This window comes from Strix aluco, chromosome 2 (genome assembly GCF_031877795.1).
Source record: "Strix aluco isolate bStrAlu1 chromosome 2, bStrAlu1.hap1, whole genome shotgun sequence".
Lineage (NCBI taxonomy): Eukaryota > Metazoa > Chordata > Aves > Strigiformes > Strigidae > Strix > Strix aluco.
Window position 1 is genome coordinate 120434774 of NC_133932.1, and position 25434 is coordinate 120460207.

Consider the following 25434-nt stretch of genomic DNA (forward strand, 5'->3'; position numbering starts at 1 on the left):
TTAATAACATTCGAGAAAATAACAATAATAATAGTGTGGTCACCTTAGAAAAATGTGATCAGTAATGGACAGCCTGATGCAGTGCTAAGAGCAAGTGTTACCACAGTCATCACAATAGGCATAATCATAGCAGTACTCACTATATAAATTTTCATTTTAATAATCCTTCTCTTCAGTTTTAAATCTAATTTTCTGTCTTCTAAAGAAGTGAAATGCTGTCATTTGAAACAATTGAACGCTTTACCAGCTGTCTTCAAAAAAGGTCATAGAACATTTATAGACTTTAAGGAAAAGATTGTCTGAAAGCTTTCTGGAAAGGTATTACATAGAGTCAATCTGAGTAAATTGTTGCTAGCAGTTTGAAGTCACTAGAGCTCAATCGAAACTTGAAGACTGCATCCTCATTTTGCCTTAAAAAGGGACTTAAACTTCCTTCAACCACCATGATTAGATTGAACATCCAGTTATGGCATATAGCTATTTAGATGTCAAAAGAACTTGTTAATTTATTTTGAAAAGGCCTATGTATTTCCAAAGGGTATCTCTCGAATAATAGTCCTTTGAAAAGTTCTATTTTGTTGTTTGTTCTAATATTTGGCAAACCAGCAACAGTCCTCACAAACTACATACTCCTTGATAATTCTGGACATAAATCACCATGGAAGTGTAGAATTAAGCAATTAGGCATTGTGCATGAAGTAATCTGTGTTAACTAAGGATGGGACATAAATCCCTTTTGCTTATAAAAACAAGAGGGAGAATTTTCGGATAAGAGTGCTGGAGCAGAACTAGATGCTCTGTTTCTAGAGGCTGCTGCTTTTTTTGGTGGACCTGATACATGAGGAACTTGAGGTGGAACTGGGAATATCAATCTTTCTATGCTTGGAGAGACTCCTTGACAAAGATGAGAGAACTTTTCTTGAAAAAAAAAAAATCACAGTCTTCAAAGGTTTTTCTGTTTGTTTTTGTTAGTGGTAACAGGTCTCTGGAAAAATTCCATTTTTGAAATGTCCAAAATTTTGTGTGCCAGTGTCCTGCTTGCCTGCAGTACACTTGACACACACATGCTGGTTCAAAGCTTAAGCATCTTGTAATAGTAACTACATGCATTAATGGAGGAGGTATCTTTGATAGAGGTTGTAAGTCTTTCTGCCAGAATATGTGCTGGGCAAACAAAGGTTCCCTTAGGCTCATATACCAAGTTAATGGAAATGTAAATATCTTGTGTGGAATACATAAAAGAGTAGTCATGGGCTTAATTTTTCTTTATAGAGCTGCTTTCTTGGTAGAGTGTTAGCTTTAAATGAACAAACAGTAATCACTAATTCTCCATTTTTTTTAAATTCCTCTTCAATTAGAGCCTGGTTATTGCCAATGCTGGTCTTGGTAATGGGATGAGTAGACACCAACTGCTCAGGATAGTAGAAGAATATGGATTGGTGGAAACACTCTTAATGCCACCAAATAAACCATATTCATTTGTGAAATATGGGACAACAGAAGAAGCCAAGAAAGCCTTTGATGCCCTTAATGGAAAAGAAGTAACACTGGAAGACTTTGGCCAAAACATTGTTCTATATATTAATTTTGTGGAAAAAGGTAAAACTTTTCTGCTCTCCTATATATCCAACTTCCTGCATACTGCTTCCTTTTGCTTTTACTTCCTAGGTTGTAAATATAGCTAAAAGCACACTAGTCTTTGTAAGCAGACACAGAGGATGAAAGCCAGAATTGAAGATTCAGGACATAAAATAATCTTTGCTCCTTGTATTTCATGATGGGATACTCTAATTTTAACTCCTCTACTTGGAGGCAAAAGGAAAAAGGATTTAGGTAGTTTCCAGACCATTCAATACTGCACATGAAGGTTTTGTGATTAAGGAGCTAAATTGGAACCCAAGAGATCTCTGGACAGTTCATTGGATTTCTTGTGTAAGCTTAGTCTTGCAATCTCTATCTCAACCCCAGGAAGGAAAATAGGCACAATATGATTTCTGGCTTTTTTTTTTTCCCCCGCTTCTCACCAGGCTTTTTTTATGGCTGGCTATAAGCTATTTAATACAAGAACTGTTGCTCTTTCTATGAGCTTTTAGAGTGTTCAGTGAAAAGGGTTTCTGGTGCTGGTCTGTACATGCTTTTTAAGCTATTAGGATAGCAAACTGAATGTCCCTCCATCACCAACATTTTGTGTTCACTTAGGTATAGCATTATACTCCTCCATATTTGATTTCAGACTGCTTCTCTGCACAGAGAGTAAACCTGGTAAATCACCAGAGTTCTAGAAGATTAAAATGAAATACAGGTAGAATCCTGAAGTGATTGGGAAATTATTTTTACTATTATTTTGACAGGAAAATCACAAGTGGTTTTGCGTTTGAGTAGTGTGGAATCTTGTTGGTCTTATGCAGTAAAATTTTTAGAAGGTGTTTTGCATGATGCAAAACTTGGGCCTTATCCTGTTTTGTCATGCCAAAAAGGGATCATTCATTCACCAAATAAGACCCCAATGAGGGCTTCATTGTATCATTAAAGTAAATATTTCTACAGCTGTACTGTATTCTCATACATAGCTTTAACCGGTCAGATGGAATAGGGTACCCATGGTTTTGTTTTTAATAAACAGTGACAGTATTCTCTTTTTCCATACACCCTAGTTTTCTGGCAGAATGCTGCTCCTACAAGCTTGCCTCCAGGTCTGATGGTCATTGAAAAGATTATTTCTCCAGAGGAAGAAAGGAGGATGTTGGAAAGTATTGACTGGACAGCAGATGAAGATACTCAGAATGGTGGGCAAAACCATAGAAAACCAGACCTCCCGTACTTTTATGCTGTTTTTTCCTACAGTTTCAGTTGACAAGAAGTCTCTATCTTGGTAAATGTATTGTTTGAAATCATTGTGTATTGGTTCTTAGCATTTTAGAAATTAGGTCTTACATTGCAGGTGATGAACTCCTGGGTGCAAGTGGTCTGTATTGGTATTCTGGTATGGATATACTTGAATAATGTTCCTGCATTCAGAAGCATTTAAGGTCTTTTTTAGATGTCTTTTGCCAAGCACAAGACTGTTCTGTGAAGGTTACCCTTGTAATTTGATGTCCAGCTGAGGAGCTGTGTCTCCTCTTAAATCAAATAGTCAGTGAGACACACATTCTGGATGTTTTGGTGCTTTCACTTGGGCTCTGTGGAGTTAAATATCTTAATAAATGAATTGTTCTTGGAATTTGCTTCAAGGTTTCTGGGTAAATTTTGTTCCTTAGAACAACACAAGAGGTTATATTGACCTTAGCTAACATGTAACTTGGTGACTGGTGAAAGTGAAGGAGCCTGGTGTATCCACAGGATATCAATCAAGTGCAGGTTCAGAGATCAGGGCAAGAATAAAGATGCATTAAACATGGGTCAAGAGAATTGGTACTCTCTACTTCTTGCATGTATAGAAACACCATCAGTTTGACTTCAAACAGCAGTGAATGTGATACTTAATGAAATACAAAAGGTAATAAGGCAGAAGAAGTGTGCGCTGTGAAGGACAAGGGTCACATATATTGTGTTAATTAAAGAATGTTTGTGTTAACGGGTCAGATGGAATAGGGAAGAATAGCAAATTGCCTACACTGTTTTATGTAGTCTAATCTTACTTCAAATTTGTGTGTTTTTACAGCCCAGAAGACTTTAAAGCATAGAAGAGTAAAACATTTTGGATATGAGTTCTGCTATGATAACAACAATGTTGATAAAGACAAACCTTTACCTGGAGGTAAGAACTTCCCTGTTAAATCATACTTAATTTTGCACTGATGTTTGAAGCATTATATAAAGCCTTTAAGCCTCACTGAGAAATGGATGTGAGATTCTAATTAAAGGAGAGGTGAGATTCTCATGAAAGGAGAGCTTTCACTGCATCTTAAGCACACACTGAACCGTGCTTTTCAATGAGATCCATTCCAAATTACTGTGAGTGCTTGAAGCTTGTTTTCCAATCAGTTGCAGCCCTTTATTGAGGTCCAGTCAGATCAGGCTTTTGGGTTTGTAATTGTCATTCTTTTTAAGCTTTTGTTTCATAAAATAATTATGTGTTACAAATTAAATATTTGTTTGGGGGGTTGTGATGTATCTTGTGTATATTTATCTTGACTAGCTTCAAGCTTGCTGGATTCACACCAAAATAAAATTTCCTTTGGACTGAAAGCAATTTTGAGAAGGTTTGAATAACTTATTTGGAGTTGAGAGCTGTGAGTCAGAGCAAAGCGAGTGAGTCATCTTATAGTCTTAGATTTAAAAATAGTAAAATAGGGGAGTTAAATTCCTGTTAAACTTGAAGGTGTCTAAGGTGACGTACGTGTACTGGGTTGGATGTAGCTTCCAACAGAAGGATTCTGGTTATATTGCTGTTTTAACAAATTAAGCTATAAAATCATTGATATTTGAGCTGTTCTCTAGTTTCACAGCTAAACTATTTTGTGTGAGAAAAGCATAAACATTTCATTGGGGGAGAGCAAATAGAAAATAAAAGTCAGTAGATTCATGGAGGGGCTATTACTGACATGTTTGTGGGTGTTGCCTCCAACAGAATTCTACAATGAAGTCCTCAGGTAAAATAGCACACCAGAAATTCAGTGAAGGACTGTAATGTTCATTCCTATTTCAAGACCAGTTGAATCTCAGCAGATTTTTTTTTGGTGATACTTAATCTAATTCAGTAACAGCTTTTTAGGGAGTAAGTTTTTTGGAGAGCTCTCTGCACAGCTTCTGACTTTCTGCATAATAATTTTGCTTCTTGAGTGCAACTTTTTTACTGTAGTTGGTGGAAACTTTGCCTCTGATTTGATGTGCTTTTATTTATGCATAGAGATAGTGCAGTTTGTATTTGTAAGGAGTGATCCAGTTCTGAATGTGGAGACCTTGGAGGAACAGTCTTTCTAATTGGTAGATGTTATAAATATATCAGGTTTGCACGTCATGCCCCCAATTCTGATGTGTGTGTTACAGCAAATGCAGAGTGATCATTACTGAAGATGGACTTACATATCTACAAAGCTGTTTCTGTGTATTTTGTCCAGTTATTATGTTTATTGTAAATAAAAAGGATAAAAATGTAAAAAGATATCCCGTCTTGCTTACAGTTTTTTGTTTCTATGACTAGGTCTTCCTGAAATTTGTGACCTATTCTTGGAGAAGTGCTTGAAGCAGGGATATATCCAACATAAACCTGATCAACTGACTATAAATCAGTATGAACCTGGACAAGGTAAGTTTGTTTATCCTTCAAAAATTATGAGCTCTTTACCTTACATTGTGATTTAACTCTGGTAGGCAACTAAGCGTCACACTTGCTCACTCCCCCTCATTGAGCTAGGGAGGAGAATCAGAAAGATAAAAGTGAGAATACTCATGGGTTGAGATAAAGATAGTTTAATAAGTTTGGTTTTTTTAAAAAAGGAAAGAAAACAAAGAAAAATAAGTGATGCAAAAATACCCCCAAAACAGTTGCTCAGTACCAGCCAACCAGTGCCCAGCCAGTCCTTGAGTAATGGCATCCCTGGTAAACTTCACCCCTAGTTTTACTGCTGAATGTGACGTCATATGGTATGGAACATCCCTTCGATTAGCTGTCCCAGCTGTGTCCCCTCCCCACTTCTTGTGCACCCCCAATGGACTCTGACAGGGAGGTGTGAGAACCAGAAAGGACCTTGATGCTGTGTAACTAAAACATCCCTGTATTATCAACACTGTTTTCACCACAAATCCAAAGCATAGCACCACACAAGATACTGTGAAGAAAATTAACTCTATCCCAGACAAACCTGTACAACTTAACTGAAAATCAGGAGGGAGTATCATCTAAATGTGACATGGTATAGGAACAGGGTTTAAGCACATGCTTGGTGTATTTCCTCTGTGACCAGAGATACCTTGAATCAAAACTGAAGTCTTCATACTGGTTTCTGAACCTGGGAACTTGTGTTTAGAAGTACAGTTTTTGATACCACTGTTATGGAGATTGATGGTGTTTCAGAGTCCAAGGCCATAATATGGAAACTAACCATAAAAAGATATAGTAATAAATACTCACATTTGTTTTTGTAGTGAAGTGCATTTTTTCACTCCAAACTCTTCTTGTTCTGTGTACTGTGCATACAGTCTCCAGGAAACTGCTCTTGCTGTTAGCACATGTGATACAACATTAGTATATGTGATATATGGACTTTTAAGTATGATGCAAGCAGTGTTCCCATATCTGAGGAGTAAGAAATGACTCTGTTTCTGTAATCTTTCCCAAACTGGAGACATCTGAAGAGAAATTTGCTCCTAATCACACCTCTAGGGAATAAATGACATGCTGTGCTTTTTGCTAAGGTCAGTCATCAAGGCTAAGTATCTGGCTTGCTTTCTAGAGTGGATATCTCATTTGTCCTTAGGAAGAAAGGACAGCAGCTTTTCTTTCAGAATTAATGTCTGACAGCTAATACAGTGTCTGCCAAACAAGGGTCTGAAGAGCTGAGCCTATTTGTTTATGTATCTGATGATCTGTTAAATTGATACAGTCATGTACTTCTGGCTGGGTCATCAGAGGAGACTAGTTAGAATTGTAGATTTCTGTCAAGAAAAGAAGCTGGTTTTTTTAAAACAACAAACTCAAAGCAAAATACTCTTTAAGTGCAAATTGTTAGGATATGAATGAGCACAGAGTGCAGTCAGATTAATACCTTTAGAATCTGTGTTCTGAGACAGATTGTCATTGGAAATTACACTTGAGATTTTAAAAAGTGACTGATGACTTTGGGTATCTAAGCTGTAGGGGCCACACTTAAGACACATTAAATGAATTCTTTTTTGAGAGCACTTTTTTCATTCAGCGTCCTAATAATTACAGTTTAAAGTTGTAGATTTATACTTGAAAGTTACCATCCATTTTTGAATGCTTAGGTGACTGTCTCTTACCATGTACTGCATATATGGAGTATGAACAGCAGGTACGTAGGTCAGTGTAGTCTTGATTGAAATGTCTGGGTGATGCTGAAAAGAGCAGTAAATGTTCTTCTGTTGCATGGTGAATTGCACTGTCTTCAGACAGAGTTTCAGTGCTTTATACTGAAGCAAAGTTATGAGCAAGCACAAACAGATAATGTGTCCTTGGTTTTCAAGTCTTGCTGATTTTTCTATCAGATTAAATGCTGACCTCATAAAACACTTGTATTGCTTTCACTGAAACTAGTGGAATTCAGAATATTTACATCTAGAGGTAAAATCTGGCATATAATAAGGGTGCTTTATAGGGCTGACTGACACTGTTAAGAGAAAATATTTTCAGCTCAGGAATTCAGTAGTGTCCAAAATGAACATGGGTAGAATTTTTAATAAGCAAATATAACTGTTTTGGTTTGGATCATGTAGGAGCTACTCTATCTGTCTGAGCCTGCTAGAGTGTCAAAGGAAGGTGTAGTTCTCCCAAGCTGTCTGCTGGCCTTGCTTCACTGCTGACTACAGTTCCCCACCACGGGGTGAGATCTTGCTGTGGCATGCACGCTGCTGTTTCAGCACTTGGTGTTAAAATGTGTGGTACAAGCTGTGGGGAATGGCAGTTTCTTTCCAATTAGCAGATCTGAAAGAAAGATTTTAAAAAAACCCATAAAAATTACTGTCCCTTTGGTAATTCTCACCTGTGTGTGTTTACTCATACACACACCAACAGATGTACTACCCAGGGGTTAGCCTAGCAATGGTGTGTGGAGTTCTCCTGGGAACTGCAAAGCAGAGGCAGGGTTTGACCCTGACAGGGCCTGCGGTCGTGGTAATAGGCCCTAATTCTGAAGCTGAGACCCATAGCACAGTCATTTGCTTAGCAATAGAGGGAGTATTTGGGATGATTCCTTCTCTGTGAAGAAAGTGAGGGAGAAATACATGATCATGGATGAACTAAGGCCCAAAATCACCTAACATACCATAACTGTTAGTGCTAAGGGCTAAACTGCCTAAGAGGAGAACATAGTGATTTCAGGTGCTGTCTGCAGCAAGGAGAGCATTTGGAATCTTCAGAGGGTGAGGCCTTTGGGTGCTCTGAACTGTCTTCTGGATATTTCCACTGATTATACAGGACACTTATGTTAACTGTGTGCATTTAATCTGGGCATATAAATCAGACAATTGTCCTGAATTCTTTTGGAAGGCATCTGCCTTGTTTATGATAAGTTTTGTTTGTTCAACCGTACATACCAGTTTTCTGTAGTTTCTGTTTTCTGTATGGACATCCATGGAAATAGAGCTTGTTAACAGAGATGGCACTCTATTATACTGACTTTTTTGTTTTTTCTTATGCAGGAATTCCTCCTCATATTGATACACATTCTGCTTTTGAGGATGAAATAATCTCTCTCAGTTTAGGATCTGAGGTAAATTTAATGTTTGTATGTGTTTTGATGATGCTTTACTGAGAAGTTTCATTTTTATATTGTTCAATACAAGTTAATTTGATTTTCCATGTTATCTGTTCACACTCATCTGAGTTAAAAATCAAACATGTAAGGTAATGTCAGTTGCTAATTGAATAAGTAACTGCAATGAGATGTTGTCACTGGAAGATTTGCCAGTGATATTGGTGATACCCTGTTTTTAAATCTTAGCATCCAGTTCTCCATCGACCTTCCTTCATTTTGTATTCATCTTAGAAAGCTTGTCACTTCTGTTTATGTTTCTACTTCAATTTTTCCCTGTGTCATCCCCTGTTCCCTTTGGTCTGCATAAGCCTCCCATTATTTTTATATTCAGTACATTACAGAAGGCTAACGTAGATGTATTACCTGTAGAAGGTCCAGTCAAAGTCTAAACCCTACTGAGCTGGTCGTGGTGCAGGCAGAGGTAGACCCTGATCCCGTGTAGACAAAGAGGGGGAAGAGAAATGGAAGAACAGTGGACTAGTATGAAGTCATGCAACATATCAAGAATAGGGCTGAAAACAGTCCGTATCATCTAGTCTCAGTGTTTTAATTAATGTCTTTACTTTTACTCTATTTGGATTCATCTGCTGCATCTGTTCCCATCCTTGTTTTACAGATCTAGTGTTACCTTCTCTACCTTAAGCAGTACTGCAGCAAGTCTTTGCTACTTGGCCTTCTGTATTGAGTTTGTGTGGCAAGGTTTTGGTAGCAGGGGGCTACAAGGGTGGCTTCTGTGAGAAGCTGCTAGAAGCTTCCCGTGTGTCTGACAGAGCCAATGCCAGCCACCTCCAAGATGGACCCGCTGCTGGCCAAGGTCGAGCCCATCAGTGATGGTGGTAGAGCCTCTGGGATAACATATTTAAGAAGGGGGGGGGGGGAACCCCCAATTGTGCAACAGCAATTGCACAACAGCAATTGCAGCTGGAGAGTAGAGTGAGAATATATGAGAGCAACAGCTCTGCTGACACCAAGGTCAGTGAAGAAGGAGTGGGAGGAGGTGCTTCAGGCACCAGAGCAGAGATTCCCCTGCAGCCCATGGTGCAGACCATGGTGAGGCAGGCTGTGCCCCTGCAGCCCATGGAGGTTAATGGTGGAGCAGATCTCCACCTGTAGCCCGTGGAGGACCCCATGTTGGAGCAGGTGGGTGCCCAAAGGAGGCTGTGACCTGGTGGGAAGCCCACGCTGAAACAGGTTCCTGGCAGGACCTGTGGAGAGAGGAGCCCACGCTGGAGCAGATTTGCTGGCAGGACTTGTGACCCCATGGGGGACCCACGCTGGAGCAGCCTCTTCCTGAAGGACTGCACCCTGTGGAAGGGACCCATGCTGGAGTTGTTCGTGAAGAGCTGCAGCCCATGGGAAGGACCCATGTTGGAGAAGTTCATGTAGGTCTGTCTCCCAGGGGAGGGACCCCATGCTGGAGCAGGAGAAGAGTGTGAGGAGTCCTCACCCTGAGGAGGAAGGAGCAGTAGAGATAATGTGTGGTGAACTTACACAGCCCCCATTCCCCGTTACCCCTGTGCTGCTGAGGGGGAGGAGTAGAGAAATTGTGAGTAAAGCTGAGCTTGGGATGAAGGGAGGGGTGGGGGGAACGTGTTTTTAAGATTTGGGTTTATTTCTCATGATTCTACTCTGATTTGATAGGTAATAAGTTAAAGAGTCAAGTCTGTTTTGCCTGGGATGGTAACTGGTGAGTGATCTCCCCCTGTCCTTATCTTGACCCATGAGCTTTTCATTATATTTTCTCTCCCCTGTCCAGCTGAGGAGGGGAGTGATGGAGCAGCTTTGGTGGGCACCTGGCATCCAGCCAGGGTCAACCCACCACACCTTCCCATCTTCCTGTGCATTTCTTGAGAGGATGTTCTACACACCTGCAAGGCCTTCTTCCATTGCTTGGGCTTTTTGTGACAGGGGAGTTACATTTATTGCTGTATATTCCCATGGTGCTGGATTACTAGAAGCTTAACAAGGCTAAAAACAGGTTATTGCAGTGGGTAACAAAGGTTTGTCTTTTGAATCTTACCACTGAAAAGTTGTGAATGCTGGATGAGAATGATCTAATCTGCTACTTGTTTTTTCTGGCAGTGGTGTGCAGATGACACAGATGTGTCTGTTTATGGAGTTGTACCTGTATTATCCATAGCATTCTCCTGTTACAAAACAACAACTTTGATTATTGCTTTTGGTTTGCCTTACTCTTTAGGCAGAGAGAGAACATGGCTGGATATTCTGAGCACTGACATTTTTTGAATCTTTAGTCTGGGCTTTGGTATTGACTTTTACTTTTCTTGCAAGTTGTGTAGCGGATGTGGAGCTCCTGGGACTAGGGATGAGTCTAAGGAAGGACAGCTTTTTCATTAATGTCTGTGGCAGTGGCACATCTGTGTTCTTGGTTGCTTGAAAATGGGGATGTCAGTGTTGCCAGTCCTCTCAGCCTGACCATGGATGTATTTGTCCACCATTCACAAAAGCATCCTCTCTAGAGTAGGAACGTCTGTTAGGGTGGTATGCACAGTGACAGTAGAGTTCTTGCTGCTCTTGTTTTGGAATCTCCCAGTCTAGGGTCCACTTCCTCACGTGGCTTCTGCACTTAGCCTTGTCTCAGAGATAGTGTGTTCTCCTCTGTTCAACTGCAGTGTTGTCTTTTAACAGTGCCAACACCTCTATGCTAGGTAGCACATGGGAACATCAATTTCTTTCATGCAGTTTTCTTTCATGCAGATAATAAGGCTTTAATTGATCTTCTGTGCAGTTTAACTTTTCTAATGCATTCAGAGCAGCACAGCAACAATAGATGTCCCTAACTTACAGCTGTTCCTATGTTGATCCTGTAAATAAAAAGAGGTTACTTTAGTTTACTTTATAAAAACTACATTGGTGCTGTAATTTTACGTATTCTGCCTCAGTCTGCAGTCCGAGGCTTTCTTACCTTTTCCATTGCAATTAAAGGGCTGACTCTGGCACAGATGCTCTGTTACCTCATTGATGAGGCACCATAGGCAGTGCATTTGTAGACAATTATATTACAGCATACCTTTGTGGTAGTTTCAGAGATGGCCAAAAGAGGAGCGATTTTAATCACCCGAGACATACAAACCTTTCTGGCAAGTGGACTGCCTGGAGCATTATGATGCTGTTAAAAATTGGAATGAGTACATTTCAATCAGGGAAACAGCCAGACTTGGGCCATTTCTAGGTGTTTCAGGCATAGGCATTGGATACAGTTTTTAGATAGCTCTCAAGTTTCAGTGCCTTTTCCTAATGGGCCATTAATGCACTTTTCAGGTGTAGACAACCGAAGCACACATGTAAAACAAGCCAGTGGCTGATGAAATGCTGCATTATTTAATGGCTTTTCTTTCTGGTACTTTTACAACTTTTTATGATTTCTTTTAATTTTTTTTTTTTTTGTGGACTTAGCTCTTCATCTAATTTTCAAATGTAAATATCAGTTGCAGTAATAGGTGAGTTAGCTACTTTAGGAGTGAAGCCCCCTACTCTATTCCCATTAAAGCATACCATGTACAAAATTTACATACTCTGATAAATAATTGGAGTTGCACATACAGCAACAAACTTTCGTATCTGTCTCTTCTCTCTGTTCTTCTCTCTGTAGTATGACTATTTTTTTTTCACCTGATTAGGCTGCAAAGTAATGGAAAACATACATAAATAAAGTCTTATGTCTTGTCCTTTCTTTACTCTTCTCAACAGTAAATGCACACATTTAAATAAAAAGTGCCGTAAAGAAATAACCTGGCAGCCCAGCTGGTTCCGTGTTCTATTTCAGAAGTTGGCTAACCAGACACTTCAGAGGAAGAAAAGAAAGCAGAATGTGTCATGTAGTTTATTTGTATACTAAGTCATGGAAAGAGCTTTTCTTTCATTTGTTTGTATGCTTGTCCTTCCAGAATCTGAGCCGGGCAGATTCTAGTAACTAGTAACCAAAATAAATGCTTTGGCTTATGAAAAAGAAGTCTGTGGCAGCAGAGCAGTGGACTAAACACAAGTGCCTTCCTAGCCTCGTGCTTTAGTTGTCAGCATAGGTTCTCAGACTTCTTATATCATCTTCACAGAACCACAGCATTGTTTAGGTTGGAGGGGACCTGCTCAAGCAGGGACAGCTGAAGCAGGTTGTCCAAGACTGTGTCCAGTTGTGTTTTGTATATCTCTGCAGCTGGAGATTCCAGAACCCCTCTGGTCAAGCTGTTCCAGTGTTTGACCTCTGTCACAGTAAAAAAAGCTGTTTTCTTGTGTTTGATGGAATCACATGGGTTTTAAATTGTGCGTATTGTCTCTTGTCCTGTTGGTGGACACTCCTAGGAAGAGTCTGGCTCTCTCTTCTTCATTCCCTCCTGTCAGGTATTTATACACATTGATAAGAGCCATCTTATCTGAGCCTGAGCCATCTCTTCTCCAAGCTGATCAATCCCGGCTCGCTCAGCATCTCCTCATATGAAGATACTCCTAAATCAACTTCATGGCCCTGTGCTAGACTTGTTCCAGTAAGTCTGTATCTTTCTTGTAGTGGGAAGCCCAGTCCAGTCCCATGTCACGTCCTGCTCAGGCGAGGGAGACAAGTGACTCAGATTTGCAAATCCCCAACGGAGCGGACAACAATTCTCCAAGTCCAAGCATTTATTAACTACCCACAATGTACTAATTGAACACATGATAATTGGCTAAGTATATAGCAAGTTGTGGCAAGTCCAATTTTTTTCTACAAACTTGATTTATGTTGAAAAAGGAAGTTATTGGCACGTGGCATATATGTTCATTTTAAATATATGTTCATAAATGAACAAGCAATCTTGAGAAGAAAATAAGGGCATGATTCTTCACAAACACTGTGTTTATCTTGCATCAGATAACCTACAACAATCCAAATTCTTATGCTTGTGTGAAATGATGTGGAAATGTAGGTGTGAGATTCTCTTTCTCAGTCACATGGGACAGCTTTGTCAAGAGGCATAGAGAAACCTAGTGGCTGAATTTTGTTCTAGCTGGTGCAATACATTGTGTTTTGGGGAGTTTACAAGACAGATTAAACTTGATTTGAAGGAGAAAAATCTCATTATTACTTTATAAGCTAGGCAGAAGTACAGAAGCCACTAAATAGTTTGAGGGCAAAGCAATGGGACATGTGATATGTCTTGTTCCATAATACTCCAGGAAAAGTAAGGGTCTCAGGCTAATCACTTCTCTGGTTTTGACCCATTTTGTTGGCATCTCCTGGGAAACTGAAGAATAAAGTGAGACTTCTAGAATGTCCTGTGGGCTTGTAATGGCATTTTATAAATCAGCACATTCACTCTTTATAGGAGGTGATACACTGAAAATATTAATGAATATCAGTTTCAGTGTTGTGTTATTGAATACAACTTTAATTCAGAAGTTGTCATAGTAGGAGAAGAAAGGCAGTGGGGTAAATCTAGTGTGATGGTTACTAAGCTTAATGGTAAACCCTATGACCTGTGTCCATAAATTTGAACAAAGTACTGCAAAACAGGGAACAGTCTTTTCTGTTGAGAATTTTCTGGTTTTATTTGAGTTAGGTGTTATTTTCAGTGCCTCCATTTGGTGTCTCTAAAGATACGTAATTTTGCAGTATTTCATCTTAGGAGACTGGCCAAGTTTGCAGCTGTCTCAAAAAATCCTAGTTAAAGCCTGTGTCAAATTTGCTTTTGCAGGTTTGTAGCAGGAGCTTGATCAATATTGAGATTTCAGTTTTTCCACTTTTCCTAATTTGCCATTTTACATGCTGTCATGTAAGCCTTGATTCATTAGAATTTTAGAAATACAGAGGGAGCATTTCTATAATGAGCTAAGTAGTGCTTTGAGCATATCCAACCCATAAAAGAAGTTTCCCTTCCTGGCTGATGAGGAGGGACACCCTGCAGTCCCTCCTCATTGGCACTGCCCCATTCTGCCCAAGACTGCTGGGGGATGCCCACTGCCCTATGCCAGAGGGTGAAATGCCATCATAGTTTTCCTGAAGGGTGTGTTGTGTTGGCACCATACTATGATTTATGTTGTTCTGTCCCATTTTCCGACTATCCAGCCCTGATGTGGAATCCCCTGGCTTGTCATTCTCTTTTTCTCTTTGAGTACCTTACTCTGCTTCCTGTCCCTGTGCCTTGGCCTGGCAGGAGGCTGGTATAAACACTGAGAACTGCTGTGATGCTCTGGGTTAGCCCCTGACCTAATGTCTGTGAAAGGGGAGCTTCAGAGTTTTGAGTCAGGTTTGTGGCTCAGGGTTAAATAGTGGGGCTGTGTGTGGATCATCCTTGATCTCTGCCTAACTTCTGTTCATCTGAACACATACTCATCATGTCTTAGCCTGCAGATACTAAGTGCCTTGATCTGTAAAAGAAAAGCCGTGACTCTCAAGCCTTGAAACCAGAGCAATATTACAAAGAAAATCTCCAGAAGACCTTTTGAAATATGTATGACTGATGGTTGTCCTAGAACTGATAGAATGAGGCACACCACTATTACTCATCTCAGGCTGATAAGTGATCATTTTTCCAGCACTTTTGCTTCTTATCTGTTGATCTATTTCTAATCTGTCTTGGTTAACAAACAGAAACCTGTAACTGCTATAGCAGCAGCTGTTTCTGTAATAGCTGCTTGAGAGATTTTATCAGGAGCCTTTAGAAAGTCTAGATTGTACCCAGCCTTTGACAGCACCTGTTTCATGTCTTGTATGAGCTCTGACAAGGTAGGCAGGCACTGGATATTGTATTAAGTTTGTGTCCCACTCTTATTTTGTTTATCTTGGTTAGTTGCTGATCCAGTTTAATTTATTGTTTACATTTACATTGCTTTATTTTTCTTTTAAGGGAAGGCAGAAGGCATCTTACCTACTTAAGGAATTACCCTGGTAGTGGCTATACCAAAGTTTTTCCTCTGTCCATGCTAGCAGCATGACTGTAGTAGGTGAAATTATAGTAATAGTGATCAATATTTAAAAAGAGATTGGATTGGCAGAACCAAAATGTCTCTTAACCCAAATGGAAGACATTCTAGTGCTGAGTTTAGAAGTTTGTTCAAGTGAGTCTGGTGGGATTCCCGAAGCTTGATAGTGTGCTTTTCAGCTCTGTTAGACACATTTCTTGAGCTGTACCCTTCTTACAGTCATGAATTTTATCAGTTCTTGAAGAAATCATTTAGCTGGAAATCCAAAGGGACTATGTTTATAACTGTATGCCAAATTTAGTTGGTTTGTTCCATTTAAAATGGTATTTAATTTTTGAAAACTACTGAAGAGCTTCTCCAGCTGAGAAGTGCCCTGAGTACCACAAGTTATATGCACCAGGCTTTATAAATCTGCCTCTCCTGTTTGCATTTACTCTGTATAAATATGTCCTCTGTGTGTGTTTCTGTCCGTGTCATCCCATAATGTACTGTCATTGATTGGATCAGATACATGACCCATCAAAATCAAGGGAGAACTTTCTGTTGATGTAATTGAACACTGAATCGTGCCCTCTGAGATAAGTAGCAAAGCCTGCAGCCCTTCATGGGAATATTTATAATAGTCTTACTGTCTCTTTTGAGGAAGGTGAATATTCAAGAAACATACTGTTCTGAGTTTTTATTTGTGCTGGATGTGTCTTCCCCATTTGCATACAGGATTCTGTTCACAGCTATCGATGTGTCCTGCTGATGTTTCCACCTGATCAGTTATTTTAACTTTTGTAAGGATCTTGAAAGCCCAGCTTTCATGTAAATTGTTCAGAGGGAACCTGTCCTGCAATACCTAATTGCCTCCTTCCACAGCCTTGGTTGTTTCTAGGCTAACTCCTATTTTAGCCAAAGGTAACAACAGCGAGGCACCCACTGTGTGCAACTAATGCAGAGGAGCATTTGTTTCTCAAGCGCTGTAGGAATCTGCTAACCAATCTTGATTTGCACTGAGATGCTACAAGACGAGCATTTGGACAGAATTGCCCCCAGAACAATGATACTTGCATTATTTCTCTGGAAGCTGTGTGGCAGTAATTTGTTGAGAAATGAGACAGCGTCATGGAGATCTTACCTTCTCCACTACCTCCACAGCTAGTTGGGAGGAAGAAGATCAAAGCTGAGCTATGACAGAGCCTGTATATTAAAGTTTTGTATGTAAAAATATTATTTCTTTTTTCTCCCATTTCATATTGGTGAGACATGATAGTTTCCAAGTGCTTCTTTGTATGAGTTGTCCCTGTGGTGAGTCTCTGAGCTCTGGTGTTTACTACCAATGGGCCAATACTGGGCAAATAGCTCTGCAAAACTTTGTCTCCTGTCTCCCTTTTGTTGGATTCATACCAGCCTTCCTTCCTCTCTACAGAAGAAACTTGTCATCTCCTGTAACTTTCCATAAAGCTGTTCCCCACTGTGCAAGGCCTAATGAGTCCTAAACGGGCTAGAATCCTACTTCAGTGCTGAGGAGGGAAGGGCAGCCTGTAGTCTGACTGCTGTGGGATCTCTCATCAGCAGAATAAGCTGTGACTTGCTGAGATACTTCTGGGTCTGCTAGAGTGGGAAGTTCACTTACTCCATTCTATGTAGCAGTTTTGTTTCTTACACGTGGTCCATTTTGGCTGTTGAGAAGGAAGTCAGAGCTGTGGCTCCTCCTGTTCATACCACTTTGCTTTCTTCCCAGTCAGTTGGTTACTCTTTTAAGCATCCCGTGTTTTCTCTGAGTTGTCAGTGTTGAGAAAGGGATGTGGGAAGAATGTTCTTGTTGTCTCCTGAACTCCTCTGGGCAGTTGCATCAGCAGTGCATCTGAGGTGAATGTGGAAAGAGACAAAAGAAATTGCAGTTAGGAGGAATTTGAAAATTAAGTGCACTCAATATCACATGGAAAAATACATAGAGATGCTGTGAAAAATGTCATATAGTTCCAGTTAGTTTTCTCACAATCACACTAAAGTCCTACTGTGAGTGAAACACTTTCTGAAATGTTTGAAGTCTGCAGTAGGGACTTAGGATTTTCTGACTGTGGTCATAGCTGCTAAATAATGAAGGAAAACTTCTGCATAATTCCTTTACCAACTTGATTCTGTTTGAACAGAACCTGTTGTCTCCAGGCTTTTTGCTGTTTCTGTAGTGTACTTATTTTGTATGCTGAGGCAGCAGCATTTCATTTCCAGTTCTCAAACGTCTGGCTGTTATGGCTTTACTGTGACACACAGATACAGATACTGAATTTTTCAGTGGAAGCAAACGTACTCTAAAAAGTGTCTTGCTATTGCTAGAGATTTCTAATTGGTTTTCATGTTATAGGAAATATGTAGGTAGATAACAATCTTGAAAAAATTTTAATTATGATGCATGTTATTGCTCTTTTTAAACTAAAACTTTTTTTTCCTCTTGTTCTACTTCACTTCCCCCATGTACCCTTCACTATGATACATGAACTACTTTTCAGTGGTGGTGAGATGAATTAACTGTTTAAATATGAAGCTGCTGTTTACTCCTGTTGAAAATGTAATCATTGTAATAGAAGAAAACTAACAGAGTGTTTAAATTTACATTTCAATTAATATTTTTACAGCTGAAATTATCTTTGAGTCAGGTTTTGGATTGTCACTCTTGATATACAGTTCAATTTATTTTTTTTATTGAAACCTCTATTGTTGTTTGAGTAGCTACTAATTTATTTTTTTCAAAGAATTTTAAATTTCTTTCAAGAGGTTTATCAGTGGAAGTTACTTCTATTCTCCATATTATTTTTAGAAGATCAGTACTTGATGCATGAAATGGAATCCTGGTGTCTGCCACAAATTAACAGCAAACAGGCTGAACTCTGGGGCATTAAAAAGTCGTTATCTTTAGCTGTTGCATTTCAGCTGTACTTCAGTTCGGGAATTCAATAAAAAAATCTAATTTCATTAGCCAGTGATGTCATCTCTATTGTCATAGGAGCCTATTTTAAGACTGTGGCAAATTTCATGTAGAAATGACAAGTAGTTAGTCAATGATAGTCACAAGTAGCCTATAAGCTTTGAACTGGACTTTTATAATACCAGTAAGTGTAGCAAATGGGGGTTTGAAGTGTGTCTGCATTTAAACTATCTTTACAAATCTGAGCATTTTGCTTACTGCGGTGTTCTGTTTCTGTTTTTCTTTCCAGCTATGTTGAGTGTTTCAGGAGGAATTTCTCCACGGAGCTCTTGTTTCTGTAGAGCTGACTCTGGAAATTTTCATTGAGGAACTGGCAATTTAGAGTGGTTAAAAGCATGCTGGAGCCAGAGCTGCGTCAAGCCTGCGATGCTGACACACTTAACAGAAAAATTCTGATTCAAGGCAGGGGAAGAGGTGTGCTCTTAGCAGAGAAGCAAATAAGCAGTCAGCCTTGTGGTGCAGTGCAGGGGCAATGCAGGTGAAGCTCTGGTCTGTTTGCTGGGGCAACAGAAGAATGGTTCGAAGGAACCAAGGTTGATGGTGCAGCTGAAAGCAGTGAAAACTGGACACTTCAGTTCCTTGTGGGGTGTTCTTGTTCCTGCCCCCCCCCGCCCCCCCTTCTGGTGTACACAGTAATCATTCTGTGATCTCTCTGCAGTTCATGCTCATGCAAGCCATTGTGAATTCAGGGCCAGATGCTGAGGCCCTGATAGAGCCCTTTTGTATAACTTTCTCCAGTATTATGTGAAGACAGTCATTGGGCTAATGAAGCAGGAGGGAATGAGAGAAGAAAGAGATCATGTTGCTTGTGATGAAAATCAGCAGTGTTGGAATACTGCCTATCCAAACTTCAAGATGTGTTTTTCCTGTTTGTTTTACCTTCTTTAAAATAATTCATATATGTCAGATGTGTGGTATTCTGTGGGGTGAAACATAGCAATTGTGTGAATTGAAACAGTTTTCTTCAAATGATTTTAAAGAAGTCTTTCTGTGTCATGCTGCGTTTTGAATTATACTTTATGACCCTAGGAGACATCATTAACCAAGAGGATCGCTTTCATTTGTTCTTTGGTGGATTTTTTTTGCTTTGAGTATTACATGCTTTTATCTGCAAGGGAGTGACTTTTATGTATTTAAGCCATTTCTGTAAATTCATACCTAGATCTTTGTTGCTCAGTAGATTTCCCTTTTACAGTGAAGATGTAGAGGATTAAGAAACAGGCCATATGGTAGTTTCTATAGCAATAGATTAAAAACTGTGTCTTGTCAGCTCTTGTGAGGTATGATGCAAGAATTAGTTCAGGAAGGCACAGTTTGCATGTCTGGTATTCTGGCAATTCTCTGTTATGGTAATGGACTCAGGCAGTTATCAGATGGAGTTGAGAAGGACTAGTTGACCTTTGTTTCAAACTTACTCTGACTAAACTTGTAATTTCATCCTTTTGAATGACAGATATTCAGCAGTGGACTATTTACATACTATTTTCTCAGTGTGTAGCGGGCAAGATTATAGTGATAATAGTGCAGGAAGAGGTTTTAATTAAGGCATTACTGTTTTAAATGGAGTTGAGGCATCTGCTGAATCTATACATGGGTCCCTTATTTAATAACTTCTTGTCAGTGGTATTCAGTCCAGGATTAAGACACTGAAGTTCTAGTGTTTACAAGTAGTTGTGCGCTGCATGCCTGAGCTCCTCTGTAATGAATGGGGATTGAGACCAGCCTAGGGGGTGATTCAGCTCATGCTAAACTAGACATCTAGTATCTGGTTTCACAGGTTTAGTTCCCTAAGAGGATTTTTAAAAATCTGTGTCCAAACGTAGATGTCTTAATCTTGAACTGAATTAACTATTCCTACCCTGTGATTTGTAGTTAGCTTGGATTCCTGTACAGCATTACAAGCAGAAAGCTGAGACCTGCAGAGGAGAATAAGGCCTGATGAACAACCCCAATGTCTGCAGAGAGTGAGGGAAGGTGTTTTTCCAGTGTACAGGATTATGAACATGCAGCATGTTTTGCCCATGCCTTGAAATACCCTGAACCTGTAAGGACTTGGGCTATTACGCAACAACTGGTGGGTCTGTGCCACACTAGCATGTGGTATGAGTGTACACCCTGAACGTAAGTATTTCAGGTCCTCTTTCCTGTAAACGACTCTCTCATTACCATAGGTGTTTTATTCCATGTTTGGCAGTATTACTCAAAGCCCGGTTTGTCCTGTATCATTTATGTTACATGGAGGCCCCTATTCACAGTCCCTTACACTGCTGCTGTTGTAGAAAACTTGCAATTAAAGGTTACGGTGGTTGATGGCAGGATGATAAATGTACAGGTATGATGGGATGGAAATAAAATTAGCGTTGAATAGAGTCCTGCTACATGCATTTTCAGCCTCAGTAATATGGAGATTGCTGATTATAGTGTGTGTTTCCACAGATATTTTTAAGTGATCAATGATTTTAAAAGGTGATATGCTCTTTTTGAACCTTGAAGTGTTTCCTTTTCTGCTTAGATATTAAAAATCTCTTGAACTTTCAAGTTTTTAATGTGCAGAAGAATAACAGATATGCCACAGGACTACATACGAACATGTGCATACCAGAATCCTGTTCATACTTGCATATAAAGTTGTACTCATTACAAAACAGCTGCATCTTTGTTGTAAGGACTAGTACAGTGGTTTCTCTGTAGACATTTGGTACAGCATTAAACATGTAAATAAGGATTATTTGCTTTCAGGACACAATGTAATACATTAAGTGCAAATCTGAGGAGATGTATTCAAGGATGCAGAACTGCTTTCTTGCAATGTCTGAGCATACCTTGAACAGATTGAGCCCTCTGGAAGCCACTAGGATCAGGATGTGTAAGAGTCATCTTGTGCTCTTCCATTGAACTGTACTCCATTAGAGAGCAAGGGATACAAAATCTTGGAAATTTTCTTTCCTTTGGAAAGGAAAATGAGTGATTTCATGTGTGGGGTACGTTCTGCCCTGGTGTAGGTGGATGCAATTCCCTGTATGTCAGTATAGTAGCACCCACAGATGTGAGGGAAGACATATGACTGAAAGAATGGAAAATATTGCAGAGGATGCTAAGTCAATAAAAGAAGTTAAATGAAGACTTAACAGCATTAGCCTCTTGTTTTCTGTGTCCTTAAAAGAGTTTAAGCTAAGAGCTAGGGAGGCAATATACTAAAGGATGAACATGGAATGTTAGTGAAATTGAATAAACTGGATGTTGTTGAGAATTTGACTGAATTTTTGTCTCTGGATTCACAAAAGGACATCAAGGTCATATGCTGTGGTTGGATAGCATTCTTCAAAGGAGAAATTTATACCTGAGGTGGTAGAGAGAGTGAAGCAGTGGTAATTCAACTATGGCTTTTTACTGTAGGGACTGAAAGTATTTTGTGTAGGAGTCTAATATTCAACATTGAGTCTTAACACAGGTAATGATCTGGGAAGGTGCAAAGGCCACAGGTAATGTCCTGACATGCAAAAGAAACTTCATATTTTTAGAGTTAGTAGGAATTGGCGTATTTGATGGGTAGTCTTTAATGGATTTAGGTTCCTTGTGTTCTTTTTTTAGTCTGGCTGTTCAGTCAGAAAGGTTAAACAGTAACCCTGGATTTACAAAGAGGCTTTTGAAACAAAGAGTCAGCTTGAGAAGACATGAGTGAAGCACAAAAATTTGTAGCAGGAGGGAGAGCCCTTGGAGTGGGAACAGCAGCAGTCAAAAGTTGATGTGCCAGAAACACCACCAGCATCCCAACCTCTGCCAAGGCTGGGCAGAGCAGCTGCCCTGTTGGACACCACGAGGAGCTGGCATCCAGCTAGTGGGGTGACTAATAACTTCTAATAACTTGAAGTTGGTGAACCTTGAGATGCATCCCTGGGTACAGGAGGAGAGTGGTATATATTCCAGCTAGCTGTGACAAGGCCTGCAGAGGATTGGAAGCTCCTCCATCCAACAGGAGTTAGCTTGGAAATTGCAGTAATTTTCCTCTTTTTGTGCACTACCTGAGTCTTATAAACAGAATACAGTCAATGAGAGAAGTTTATATCATGTAGTTGGTGCCATACGTAATAGCTAGGAGAGATACTGGAATGCTATTCAGTGGATACAACTCTCCTCCTTCGGGTTATCAGGAAAATCATAACACAGTGACACCTCAGAGGGAAAAGAATGAAGTACTGTCTGTATATTGAAATGGTTTTTAAACATTCATATGCTAGACTTCAATTAAGAGGAAGAAATATATAGATACTTAAAATAACACAGAAAATTCAGGAAGATAGTAATGCATTGCATGGATGGAAAATTGAATACAATTTTTGTAGAAACAAAACCTATTAAGTATATTAAACATCTGACTAGCACCACCATAGTACCTGAGTTGATAAACAGGCTTAGCACGAGATAGTATGCTTTAGTGTAAAGCTGATATGGGGGAGGCCTGTGCATTTGTTGAGATTTTTTTTTTTTTTTCAGTAGTACTGAAATATTTCATCATCATGTTGTACTCGTTTTCTGAAGTATGGTTAGAGACCATAATATGCCATGTAAATATCAGCATAGGTTACATAAGATATATTTCCTATGGCATGGATTATTCTGAGAAGATAATCCTATTCTCTTTCCCCTTCAAATTCAGCATTTTTCTGAATTCCAAATTTTGGAATTTAGCATGGTTTTTGCAGTGAAAGGCGCTGTGTATTACTGATTGCCTCAGTCCCGTGTAAGCCAGCAGGCTCTTGTCTCTGTGTAGAGCCCCACTGTGTTGTTCAAGTTCCGTGTGTGGGCTTTAAACCTCTCAGCTGTCTTTGAAGTAGACATTCTTTTTCATCTGTTTTATGTGTGGGAAACTGCTACGTAGGCTGATAATGTGTCTTTGCTCTCTGAAAATTCAGTAAATAATGTCAGAGACTTGAGAAGCATTCCACATGGTACTTTTTTTAGCTTTGGAGTCTGTTTCGTCTAAGGTAGTCTATTAACATCAAATACAAATTGCATCAGAGATAAAGCGTAGAAAAACAACATTGTCATTTCACACTGTAGCAGTGAAATCCTTATCAACGTTGTCCATATAGGCCTGTTGCATCATTTCTGTTTTGCCTTTGGATCATTACTTATTTGATAGACCAGTCATTCACCTCCATCCTTCTGGTCTTCCATGAAGTGCAGTACAACTGCACTGAAAGGCGGTGCAGACTTCTCATTCCCTGCAGAGTTAAGAAAAACATACTTTCTTTGCTTTCTTTTTTATGTTGGATTCTTTTCTGGTTTTTGCATTTTGCTGTATTTTATGCCACAGGAACAATGTTCGTGATATGGGTGTCCCTTTGCTTTGATGTTTAGCCATCCTTGAAAGCTGTTTACTGCTTCATGTGCTCCCTCATCATGAACACTCTCAAATAACCTGGCATCATGACAAGTTATTTAAAACCACAAGTAGGTATTATTAGCTTCTTGTTTCTTTTAAGTTTTTCGGTGTATTTAGAGACACACTTTCCCCATAGTACAAAGAAAGAAGGTAAAAGTTGTATAAGATCAAAGCATCCACTATTTTTATTTTTTGAATGTAATCCCTGGATGATGCACCATGGGCTAGCTGAAAATTTGATCTTTATTGACTCTGCCATCTAAGAGAAAAAAGAAAATAGGTAAAACCGAAAATAGTAATTGGAAATAGCTCCTGTGGAGCAAAGCTGTCATGAAGCAGATTGATTCAGCAGTGGCAGAGTTGCTTTATTGATTGTGAGTCCTTAGTAAATTAAAAAGAGGACCAAACGCATTAATCTTTTGTGTGTGTGTGTGTGACAGTGACAATTTAGAATGTTCTGCCAGGATAAAGACACATATAGTGAGTGTGGGAATGTTATCTACCTCAGTCAGTAATAGGCTTTCAGAGATAAGAACAGAGTTCTTCAAAAACCCTTCTGGGTTAAATGTTCTTTACTGTACTGTAAACAAAGGGTAGAAGTACTCTTGCTTGGTTTTTTTTAAGCATTCAGGTGCAATTATTCTAGATAAAGGAATGAAGCATAGGAATTGCACTAATTTTCTTCACATGTTCACAGTGGGTTCCTTAAATTTGATTATCTGTCTGAATTGCAATGTCAAATTCGTTGTTAATAGAAAAGAATGCAAAACTTAGATACATTCTATGTGAGGATCTCCATCTGCTTCATAAGCAAAGGTCAGTTTTGGATTTGGATTTTTGACTCTTCCAATTACTGCTAATTGCTTAATGTCATTGCCCATTTGCAAGTAAATTAATCCTTTGTTTATATTTTCCTCCCCAAATCATCATGGCTTGTCATAAGTATGAAATTTGCTTAGAAGGGGAGCAGCCAGACAGTATGAGATGATAGTACAGAAGCTTTTCCTCCACAGAAAAGTAGGGAGCAGGGACAGAGCTGGGATCCTGTGCTGGTGAGGACTAGACTTGCCAGATGTTACATAGATAATCTCCTGCTTTTCAGCCTCAAATCCTGTTTTTCAGCCTCAAATTCTGCACCATCAGAAATTTTGTTTTACATATTTCTTGTTGGCTTAGCATAGCTGAAATTCAGTCAGGAGGACAAGCTCTCCTCTTTTACTGTCTGTTTTCCTGCCACTTCTGCCTGAAAATCCAGTTACCAGGGATAGTTTTGTGGCCTCTCATTCCCAACATGCTGTCTGTTATACGCAACACTCTGCAATTCTGCTATATTGGATGTACAGTTGTTAACAGGACGGGGTTTGAAGAGCATCTTCTGTGAAGAGTCTCTGGGGCCATGCAGTTGGTGGGGTAAAGGGAATTGGAGATGCACAAGGGAAAGTAGTGGACGAGGCAGGGAGCTGGAATAACTGTTTCCTGCTGCTTCATACAGAGTCCCCACCCTGGCTCGCAGAATGAGGTCCTCTTCCGGGCCCTGGAGGGAGGTGGGAACGGGAAGTGTAGGAGACCCCACAGAGGTCTCCTCTTTGACTCTTGGAGAAAGTGCAGTTCTTGAACATTATCTGCAAGAACAGAGCTTGGTTACTACTACTGACCCAGAAAGAGGAACAGTGGAGTAACTGAGCCTCCAGGAAGGAATCTGGACAGAGTCTCATGTTCACTTT

At 39.7% G+C, this 25434-nt stretch overlaps 1 protein-coding gene across 3 annotated transcripts in view; it reads left to right on the forward strand.

Annotated features, from left to right (window-relative positions):
• The window catches only part of ALKBH8 (alkB homolog 8, tRNA methyltransferase), a 49556-nt gene that overhangs the window by 5815 nt on the left and 18307 nt on the right, over positions 1 to 25434 (forward strand). For all 3 annotated transcript variants that reach the window (XM_074816142.1, XM_074816143.1, XM_074816144.1), the window contains 5 exons: positions 1359 to 1599; positions 2655 to 2786; positions 3662 to 3757; positions 5144 to 5248; positions 8320 to 8390. In XM_074816142.1, coding sequence (XP_074672243.1) covers positions 1359 to 1599; positions 2655 to 2786; positions 3662 to 3757; positions 5144 to 5248; positions 8320 to 8390 — 645 coding nt within the window. The remainder of the gene's footprint in view (positions 1 to 1358; positions 1600 to 2654; positions 2787 to 3661; positions 3758 to 5143; positions 5249 to 8319; positions 8391 to 25434) is intronic.